Below are 11,285 nucleotides of genomic sequence, written 5' to 3'. Positions count from 1 at the left end.
TGGCACCACGCCTGCAAAGGTGGACGTTTCAGTCTGTAAACCTGGAAAAAACGCCGGCCGATAAATAATCCCATTTCATTTTGGAAATATTTCACAAAGCAGCGTGAAACTCTGCTGCTCATCATTTTTTTTCCATAATTATCTTTATTTGAGCTGAAAGACTCGATCAGATCAGAGCGAGGATAAGCAAAGGTTGCCTAACTCTGAAACTTCAAAATAAAAGCCTGTCATTTAGCTTTGATTCTTTGAGGGAGTAAAAGATTTGAAATGGAGCTTATAGGTTTCATCTGATGCTGTTTTAGATTTTCTTTGTGTGTTTGAGCCGTGAAGGCTGTGAATACCTTTGAGTCGCAGTAATCCACCTGCATGAGGGCCGTCTGCCCGTCTGTCAGCTTAAATCCTGCTCAGCTCCAGTTTCAGCAACATGTTCACTCGATCACACTCTTCAGCACTTCAGCAGTGCGACCAGATTCAGATCAGAAATAACTGAAAGGAAGGTCTGATGTGTTCTTTTTGCACTTTATCTTTCAGGACACGGTTATCTCAGCCCACAGCAGCAGGCTGAAAAACCATCTGAGATAATGTGAGTGTGAAATCCTGGATATCAAACATTTGTTCATGTTTGAACGTCACTGTTGAATCATGTAGGTGCACATCTGCAACCCAACGGCTCCTCGACAACACGAACATCGGTGATGCAAACTCTGCGTCTCTCACGTCCTGGATCGAAGACATGACAGCCAACACTGAGGAGGTCAAAGGTCAGTCTGCGTGCTTTAGTCATCTCATCAACCCAGCTGCAGCTCCTGACAGCTCAGTATTGTCAGTGTTGGAAGGAGGTGACTGTGCGTGACTCACTGGAACAAACCGTCGGAGTGAGGAGCTCCAAAATCAAAATCAGCTGAGAGGAATCTGCAGGTTCTGATCTACACGATGGAAAAATCTTACATGCTGATAATTAATTTTCTGGCATCATAACTTTGTAAAGTCACAATTACACATTTGTACCAGTAAGCCCACCTCTGTCCTTTAAGTCACTTCCTGTCTTATTTTGAAGGGGTGTTTCTCCTCCTTTGTGGTTCCGCGCCCGGTCCTCGTTACTTTGAGGCCCTGGACACTGAGTTTCCCATGCTTTGGGATAAGGAGCCTGGGCTGGACTGGGACAGGGAAGCGTCTCACTCTCTGTGAGGAACCTTCAGGAATGGTGACGCTGTTTGTCCAGATATCTGATTGGTCAGTAGGGGGTTCGTACCTGCGCTCCTTTTACCTGGAACATAAAGAGTTCTGCAGCAGGCATAAGAAGTGAGCCCAACAGCATCACTGAAACCAGAGTTAAACCTGACGTTAGCCGGGTAAGCTTTCGTGTTACTGATGCACTGATACGACCCAACAGGAAGTGTGTGCTCTGCCACCAATCCTACACCAGCTCTGGTTCTGGGGAGTCTTTTACTGATTCGGGACCTGTGAGTGTGTCAGTGTGTGTTGGGTGTGACATCACTCGCTCAGGCACAATTACATCATTAGGCACCCTCCTCCTCCTAGCCCCGCCCCCCCGGGGCCGTCCCAGCTGCCAGAACAAGTGAGCAGACCAAAGTGCTGCGCTGACCTAAATTCTCCCAGAGAGACTCCTCTTAAAGCTGCAGGGACACAGATGCACTCTGAGACAGGAAGTCAGAGACCGAGACTTCCTCCGTCTCAGATGTGTTTAAGGATGAAATACTTCTGAGGACAGGAAACACCTAAACACCTGTCCGAAGAGCCCATAAATCAAAGAAGAGAAGCCTTTTCTCTGATAGCAGTGAAACATGAAATACACTAAAACCCACATTTGTGTGTCAGTCGGCCTTTTTGACTTCATCTGATGTGTGAAATTCTCACGAAATCTAATCCACTGATTCAGGTTCCCAAAGAAAAACAACCGTGTCACTTTTATTTCCTCACACCTGTTCAGGTGTCCACACAGACACAATGTCCACTCTGAGTGGAAGCGATCATTTTGATCATCACATTACTTTTGTTTCAGTTCATTGCTGGGTTAAGTTTGCACATCAGATTTGTTTGGTTTTATGGCCCCGAACTACTTTCTAAGATTTTACTGCTGAAGGAGGTCGAGGAGAACTAAGCATGTGACACAATGAGCAGGAGAGCGCGGGGGGGGGGCAGGTGAGGAGGCCATGCTGCAAGTCGGCTACGAGCTAAGCTAAGCTAGCAAAACAGTAAAGACAGTGAGTGAAAACTTTAGCTTTAAATCAGGTAGTGAGTACACAGAGAGTGTGCTTCAGAAGCACGTGAAGATTATACTATGAAATAAGAGGTTATCTATAAGCTTTTAATTAGATATCTATGCAGATAAGCTACACAAAACACCACTGTGTGTTGGAACAGGAACAGGAAGTGATACTCTAGCGCAGAGAGAGCGAACACCACCAATTTAATTTACACATTGAGGTTTGGGCACCAAATGTTTGAGTCTGCTTGTTTACTCTAAAATCTAATATTTCATAAACGTGGATTTTTGATCTGTGCCGGGTTGGAAGTCTCACTTTAACTCAGACACTAAGTCCCGTCTCCTCAACTGCAGCACGGACATTTTGGTTTCAACATATTTGCTTCCACATCACATGTGACATGTTTGTACAAACATCTTTGATATTAACGTTTGTGATTTTCTTCTGTTGCTTCTTCTCTTATATCATTGTAAAAGGAGATTAACACAAACTGTTTCCTCAACCTAACCAATGATGTTTAAATCAGACTAAATAAAACTCAGAAGATAATGGATCCATGTGAGAGTTAAACTCCAGTTTTCTGGTTGAAGTCTCGCAGATTTATCATCATCTCGACTTCGTCGGTTAAACTGTTAGTGCGCGACGGTAAACGGGGTCAACACTAAAAACAACCCACAGACGGATCTACAGTCCACGCTAACACTACCTGATGCTGTCACACACACATCTGACAATCCTAGTTCCTGATTGGTCTAACCTCTCGGTGGTCAACGGTAATAACACCCCCCAAATCCTGACGGACACGGTTCCCTCACCCGACTCTGCAGCTTACAGAGTGCAGGAGTGCATAAAACGGAGCAGTTTGGGGTCATTATTTTTGTTACTGTTACCATCATGACTGGTGCACATAACTTGGTTTCTCAGTGCTTATAGTAACTTGAGATTCATTTATTGAGTTTATTTCATTGTCCTGACTGTAGTCTGGGCACCTGGCTGATTAACATACAAGTGGCCGCATGTCTGTTTTTGCTGTTTGTCTTGATTTTGTCATCTTTACTGAAAAACTAACATTTTGTAGTTTGTTTGTTTTTTAATCAGTTACAGACTTTAAAGGAACAGAGTATCTACGGGTCCTCAAAAAGCAACAGAAGGTCATAAACATCGTCTTAAATTCAGTTTGCATGGCTCTGAAATGCTTTCAGTCACTTTATTTAAATCAAAAGATTTACAGCTCGATTGGCTGTGATTTAAAAGAGGTGATGTAACAGTTGGCTAATAAGATCCACTGTTGCTCACATCAAATAAAAACAGTAATATATAAAAATGCCCAGGTGACTTGCACCCAGCAGGCCTCCAGGGTTAACAATGCGACAGTGAAGATGATGAAGGAGGCCACGTTAGCTTTTACGTCTATAAAACGTTTCTACTCTAACTCAGGACTCAAAGTGTGTTTTTTAATCACAGGCCTACCTACGTTCACTCTCACACTCCAGTGGAGGCATCAGGGGTCACTCGAGGTTCAGCGTTTTGCCCAAGGACACTTTGCACACAACCCACTCGACCCTCTGCCCCCAAAGCACAACAACAAATGACAGCAAGCATAACTCGGAATAAAGGTGGAAAAATGCTAACAAGGCAAACTTTGCTGTGTGTGGATGCTATTTCAAATTTACTGATTTAATTTAAACTCAGACCACTGAAAAAGTGTAATATTGATCTCATTCACTGAGTTTGTTCTTAAATTTCACTTTTAACAGTGTAAAAAAACAAGCGTTAAACTTATCCACAGGTATGAGATATGTGGATATAAAAGGAAAAATAACAATACTGTAAATCTACTGTGATCCAGAGATGGCTCAGGCTAAATGCTGGACTATCATAATATCACTATTACGATTATCGTGGCAAAAATAATTCATGATAAATGTATTTTTACAATATCACAATAATTAAAACATATAAACTGCTTTGTTGTGTTGTGTCTCGTTTTGTGTTGTTTGTAACAAAAAAAGAAAAAATTACATGTTATTACTGTGTATTAATAATGTTTAATTTATAATAATAAAAGTTTAGCAAAGTGAGGATTAACTTTACAAAAGTGTACAAAAAGAAGAATGACTATTATTTTTTTAAAACATCACAATACAAAAAGAATTTACAAAAACATTATTGTGATTTTTTTTTTAGTGCAAAAGTCAAATTCATCTTTAACTTCATTGTTTGTGTCTAATTTGGAACAAAAACCCTCCAAAAACAAATAAAAAGAATTCACAATAACAACATTATTGTTTGTGTTATAAAAAAATTATCTTCAAAATTTGATTTTTATCTTAAACCTGAAACGTCTTTACCAATAACAATAACACGACACTACAATTATTGCAAAAATAACTTATTCTAATGATATTATTGTGACACAAAATATCACCGTAATGTTAATCTTTACCTTTATTATGTGTTTTTTTTTTCTCCGTTTGTTTTGGAAAAGTGTAACACTACAAAAAAGTCACAATAATTTTATAAGGTCGTCTCAGTAAAGCCGACATTTAATCCCTTTAAACAAATGTTATTCTGTTAACCTGCTGAGCTTCATTCTTTTCTCCATTATAATAATTTTGATATTGTTCAGTGAATTTCAGGTTCTGAGAAAATAAAATGTTTCACAGCTGCAAAAATAAACACAAAGATTAGAATCTACATTTACACTCACGTCTGAATTCTGTTACATTTTTATTTTAAACATCCATAAAACACTAAATCTGCTTTAATCAAACTCCCATTTACATTTGAATTTCCTCTCATTTTAGTCTTTTTTTTCTGAGTACAGCTGAATGAGCGGCTGAACACACACACACACACACACACATCATGTGACTTTCGACTCAGCAAAGCCCAGGCTGTGTGTAAACTGACTGGATGCACTTTTTCAGACTGAACTCAAACAACAGAGAAGAAAACAAATCATAAAGCAGCTGAAATAAACCTGGAATCATCAAATCATGAAAACTGGCCTGTTCAAAGTAAAAGTTATGGAGCTAAAGAGTCAGTTTGAAAACCCTCCTGTTGACATCAGTGTTAACACAGAGCTGTGAAGGAGCCTCCGAGCAGCCGAGAAAACAGAAGAAAGAAATGTATAAATATGTGAGTGTGAAGGCCAAACGTTCAAAATGAAAGAGGTAGAAAGACATAATAATATTATTAATGACCATATATCTATATATATATATTTATCTATATATAAAATTATCTATATTACTGCAAGTAAACCTGTTTTTTTCAGACTTTATGCACAAAACGTTAAACATTTCTGGAAAAACCGTGGGGACAAAAAAAATCATAGAAACATAAATTAGGCCAATAAACAGGCCTCATAATAACCCTAAAGGAACCAAAACGGTCAAATAAGTCACAATACAACTAAAAACTGCAGTTAGCATGACTAAATCATTTATCAAATAATCAATTTAATACTAATATCAAATAAAAATATCTTCCAAAAGCTCCCATGTGATAAATGCACACCTGACTTATGATTTAGTAAATAAAAATATAAAAAATAAATAAAATATGCAATTCACTATGGAGCAAATCAAAGTCTCATAAAAGTTTAAAGAAATGAAAAACAATAAAAACAGCACGTCAACTGAAACAGAAATTCATTCACAGCCTCAGTGACGCGTCTGTGTGTGCGCACTTTGGATAAAAACTTATTGCTTTGTGATGTTTGCACACATCATCAGGCAGAAACTCTGCTTCAGGTTATTTCATCCTTTTTAATCAAGTTTAGTTTCTCTGGAAAAATAAAACACAGACAGCAAAGAAACAGACATTACAGACTTTGTACAACTGAGTGATGTCTAACTACAAAAGTGCAAAAAAAGAATAAAAACCAAACAAATCCCCAAAAATCAAAAACTATTTTTACAAACCCAGAATGAAAAAAGTGACAGAGAGAAAAACCGAGCCGACAGTTTCCCCCAAAGTTTCCCCACAGACAGACCTGCAGTGTGTGTGTGTGTGTGTGTGTGTGTGTGTGTGTGTGTGTGTGTGTGTGTGTGTGTGTGTGTGTGTGTGTGTGTGTGTGTGTGTGTGTGTGAAGGTCAGCGTCTTCTGAGCTGCAGGAGGCTTTTATTTCACCGAGGTTACATAAGTTTTTATGTTTGCACTGTAAAAAGTAACAATAAAAAACAAAGTTGGCGATGTGGGGGGGCTTCCTGTTTCCTGTGTGCGCACTCAGCTGTTTGAAGGATCCAACCTGCAGCTCATTTACACTCAAAATTCTAAATTCTGTTTATTTTACAATAAAAGCCCAGATGTGAAACATTATGATCCATATGTTTGATTCCTGTTTTGAAACGTTCTCACTTGGATTTATTTCCTTTTTTTCTCTCTTTTCTGAAATTAACACCACGTTTATATTCGACTTTTAAAATGATCACAAGCATTTTGTTGCATTTTATTTTTGAAAAGCTGCTTTTACTTGGATCCACCTGAGATCTGAGGATCAATACCACAGTGATCGGGACTGATTGTCAAACGCTGCTCACGTTTAAAGTGAAGAATCGGCGGTTAGATTAAAAATAATTTCTCTTGATTAAAAATGTTTCAAAGTGTCAAACTCGCTCCTTTTTTCCTTTTGTTGGTTTACGTTGTTTTATTTTGTGAGCTAAAATATTTTAGAAACATATTTACTGAGGAAACTGAGTCAAATCACGTCTGTATATAATAATACGTCCACGTGGCTCCGGTGGAAAGACATTAGCTTTTTTTTAAATAAAAAAAAGTCATAAAGAGTAAAATTTTGGACCATGTGTTCGACTAAAGTCACAAAAAATACTTTAAAATATTTTTCCAAATAACAAAAATGTGCAAAAACCTGGATTTTAATATATAAATATTTTTACATTTATTTTCCACATCGGCTTTTATTTTCACTAAAGCCTCCCTGTAGCGTGTGTGTGTGTGTGTCATCTTAAATGTTAAATATATGCCCCTCCCTTCCTGCTGAGGTCAGCTGACCAACATTTTCCACATGAGAAACTTTCTGATGACTTTATTTCTCCGCAGAATATTTTTTAAAAAATAAGTTGCATATATATGATTTCAGTTGGCCTGAAGCATCTCCAGTTTCATTGATTGTCATGCACGTTTTTAACTCTTCCCACGCCTCCGACTCCTCTGACTATTAAATTATTCGTTTTTTAATGGCTGTCTCCTAAAGGTAACATAAAGTGACTCCATGGCTGTGAGGACGCTCTGATTTTCGTTCATTTCATTATTTTAAACTCTTCTCTAATCAAAAAGAAAAAAAAAAACATTAGAAAAGAAAAAAATCTGGTGATAAAAGTTTTTCATATGACCAAAGCTACATGTAAATAGGCCTTTATGTGTGTGCGTGTGTGTGTGTGTGTGTGAGGGCCTGATGCTTGTTGGAGCCCCTTAAAAGGAAAGAAAATAGTCCCAGCAGCAGCACAGAGGCCTCAAGCCTCCGCGGGTCACTTAAAAATGTTCTCCAGGAACCAGAGCGGGTCAGCGGGCCAGAAAAAAAGCGAGAAGACGGCAGAGAAAGTTAAAAGAAGAAGAAGAGGGGCTGTGCGGCGGCTCTGAGCGCACATGCGCAGGAGCTTTTACGCTCATTCAGGCCTTTACGCACAAACACACACACACAGCAAAATAAACGGAGTGAACAGTCTGCGTGTTGATGCTGAACAAAAAAACGTGTTTGCATAATTTCAGCTGAAGAGTTTGTTCCAAAAACATTTACACACTTTTCTGGATTTAGTGATCACGAAGGCCGAAAAATACATCGAATTATTTTTGGAAGGAAACTCTTCACACAGAGCGGCTTTAACACCATTATTTAATCGCATTGTTCTAATTCAGAGGTCAAACCTGAGATATGATTTGTAGGCTTCTGCTTCCTCTCAAAAACCCTGATCGTTTCCAATTTTAAGGCTTTGTTCACGTGTTTTTCCTCCTAGTAAAACACAAAATAAAAGTTTTGATTGTCTCGTTTTTTTCCTCCTCGATTGTCTCAAAATTCATAAATAATTATTAACCCTGTCGTATTTCCAGCCCCACCCCTCGTTTTCCTTAATACTGAAGCGCAAACACTGACGAATAGAATTTAAATACAATAAATACAAAACATAAATAAACGACAAACAAAGTACTGAAAATCTTTGTACAAGATATAAATAGTTTGAAATATACTTATAGCGTTACCTTTGGCAAGTCTAGTTTACAGTTGGACGACCGGCGGTAACAAAAGTTTCTCCCTTTTAAAGTAAAGATGAAGCCGAGCTGTGCATCGCACTCCGTGTGGCCAGAAGTCTCGCTTCATTTATGGATTCATACACACATTTCTGATGTTTACCACTTTCTATTTGCCCTTAACGTGACGTCTGTGCGTCCTCGTCCCGGTGCAGTCCACGAAGCCAGGGTGTGTGGGTGTGTGTGCGTGGGGGGGTCAGTTTAGGAACGCGTTAGGGGTCACCCTCTTTTGGTGGGACAGCACCCCGGGGAACCCCGCGGACACACCGGGGGAGAAGGCCGGTAGCGAGCTGTTTCTGAGCGAGTCCGAGAGCAGCGCCTGCGGGGAGCCGCCGAAGCCCGGAGCGCCCTGCGGGAGGTGAGGAGGCGGCGGAGGAGCCGCGGGCGGCGGGCCGCCTCCCCCCCCCCGGCGGGGCCGCCGAGTGCTGGCTCCCTGACACGAAGTATCCGGGCTGACCGGACAGCAGCCCGACCGGCGACGAGCTCATCCCGTAACTGTTCGTCAGGCCCAGCGGCAGCGAGCGGCCCAGCTCCCCGTTACTCAGCTGCTCCACGGCGGGCAGCAGCGAGCCGTAGCCGGCCGCCTGGTTCAGGAATCCGGCGGACGAGCCGTTGTAGTGCGGGTGATGGTGGTGGTGGTGCAGGGACAGGAACGGGGACAGCTGCCAGTACAGCGGGTTGCTGCTCCGCTCGTTGATGCCCAGCCCGAGAGGAGCGAAGCGCAACCCGCGCTTCATCGCCAGCTTGCCCCGAGAGGTGGCGGAGCGCCGGCGGAGCTTCCCGGTGGTCCCGCCGATGAACACGTCGTCGCTGCTCGGGTCCAGCATCCAGTAGTTGCCCTTGCCCGGGTCGTCGTAGTGCCGAGGCACCTTGACGAAGCACTTATTGAGGCTGAGGTTGTGCCGGATGGAGTTCTGCCAGCCCTGCTTGTGCTCTCGGTAGTACGGGAAGTTCTTCATGATGAACTCGTAGATGCCGTTGAGCGTGAGCCGCTTCTCGGGGCTCTGCCGGATGGCCATCATGATCAGCGCGTTGTAGCTGAACGGAGGCTTGTCATACTTCCCGTTTTTGCCGCCGCCGGTGTTCTGCTCCGGTGTCGCCTTGCCGCCGTCCCCTCCTCCGCCTCCGCCTCCCCCTCCGTCCCCCTCCTCTTCCTCCGGCTCCTCCTTGCCAGGTTTCTCCGGCTCTAGAAGCGTGGAGGCCGCAGAGTCCACCTCCGGGGGGTCCAGAGACTTCTCGCAGTCGGAGCCCGGGGAGAGACACGGGGCTCCGTGGATCGCGACCGTCGCGGAGTCCGCACGCTCGCACTTGGAGGGCAGCAGGAGGCTCTTGATGCTGAAGGAGGAGGACCGGTGCACGGTCGGCGGGTCTTTTACATCCTCCATGCCCGGTGGCGGCTCTCCCGACAAAACCAGGAATAAATAATAAAAAAAATGAACAACCACAACAACAACTCCGAGGTCCTCCACCTCCGTGATCCGAGAGAGAGACAGAGAGGAGAGAGAAAGGAGGCTCAGGATGAGAGACGCATGGATGGAGAGAGAGAGAGAGAGAGAGAGAGGGAGAGAGCGTGGCGTGGATGTGGAGAAATTAGTAATTAAGGAGGTTCCGACGACATCACGGAGAGGAGGAGCTTCTCCAACTTGGTGATTTTGTCAACAAATCCTCTTTTCTCCTCCTCTCGCTCTCCGCGCGCCTCCGTCTCCAAACCTCCGACCTTTCCTGTCTCGAGCCTCACAAACCTGTCACTTCATCTGCTCCCCTTTAATCTCTCTCTCCCCATCGTTCCATATTTACGCGCGCGCGCACAGTTCCCTCCACCGCGTGTGTATGCGCCAAGCCCGTGCGTAAAAGCGCACGTCCGCTTATGGGTGTGCGCGTGCGTAAAAGCGCACGGGCAGTCGGGGCTTTGTTTTCTCGGCGACAATAATAGTTTGAATTCATGTCGGCAAACATGGCGCGTGCACGCACAGTGTGTGTTTGCGCGCGTGCGTCTGTGTGTTTGGGGATGGAGAGGAGGAGGGCACCGAGAGAAGCGCCATTGTCTCCTAATAAAAATCATCGTGTCGGCAGTAACGCGCACACACAGCAGAGGCGGCGGGTCTCACGCTGGAGCCAGAGCGCCTCCTGTCGGCAGCAGGCGGGACTGATCCATGTGAACAGTTGCTTCCGGTGTCAGTTTGTGTGCCGCAGACAGAGCAGTTTGAGCGACCATCAGAGGGGGATTTAAAAAGAACGCACTGAATTTACCTTCTCAGTTTACAGGTCATTACATGCAAAACACTTTATTCAAACAAGCTGTCAACATGTAAAAATAATTTAAAATTTCAGACATTTTCACTCTTGTGAAGCATTTTTAACAACAAAGATCGGTTCTCCATTTAATTTTTTAAACTACGCCCCTGCAATATTTGCAATTTCCTAAAGCAGAAACTCTTTTCACACAGAAGGTTGTTCTTTTTTAGGGTTTTTAAAATAACATTTCTATAGTAGACAGTGGGAAAAAAATGTAATTGTTTATTAAGTACTTATTTCTTTGGTAAAGTATGTGTGGCTGTGGAGGAGACATTTGTCAGCAGGAAAACTCATAGAAATACAGTTAAAAGTCCAAAAGCTTTCCTAAACATTTTCCAAAGCGCTCCGATTGTGTCTTTGTCTCATTCTGGGCCCCGGGCCTTATATTTTGCACCCTAGTGTCCTCTGGGTCAGACTGGAACCTTTGGCACGTTTGTTGAAGCCTGCCTGCATCGGTGGTGTCTAACATGTGGCTCTGGAGCCAGATTC

The 11,285-nt window shown here is 42.9% G+C and overlaps 1 protein-coding gene across 1 annotated transcript; it reads right to left on the bottom strand.

Annotated features, from left to right (window-relative positions):
* Positions 1-4,484: 4,484 nt before the first annotated feature.
* On the bottom strand, positions 4,485-10,329 carry foxg1b (forkhead box G1b). Its single transcript, XM_040034184.1, has 2 exons — positions 8,925-10,329; positions 4,485-8,869 (listed from the first exon to the last, which is right to left on the bottom strand). Exons 1-2 carry the CDS (start codon positions 9,884-9,886, stop codon positions 8,698-8,700), a joined length of 1,134 nt encoding a protein of 377 aa, XP_039890118.1. The 5' UTR covers positions 9,887-10,329; the 3' UTR covers positions 4,485-8,697.
* Positions 10,330-11,285: the final 956 nt, after the last annotated feature.

Source organism: Simochromis diagramma, unplaced genomic scaffold (genome assembly GCF_900408965.1).
Source record: "Simochromis diagramma unplaced genomic scaffold, fSimDia1.1 OVJJ01000176.1, whole genome shotgun sequence".
NCBI classification, from domain to species: domain Eukaryota; kingdom Metazoa; phylum Chordata; class Actinopteri; order Cichliformes; family Cichlidae; genus Simochromis; species Simochromis diagramma.
This window is presented reverse-complemented; position numbering and strand designations above follow the sequence as displayed.

Excerpts from the sequence above, each read along its gene's own strand:
- foxg1b (XM_040034184.1), bottom strand. The coding sequence starts at position 9,886 with ATGGAGGATGTAAAAGACCCGCCGACCGTGCACCGGTCCTCCTCCTTC. Across the intron at positions 8,870-8,924 it reads TTCGTGTCAGGGAGCCAGCA|GCCTCCTCACCTCCCGCAGG; the intron begins CTCGGCGGCCCC and ends GGCTCCTCCGCC.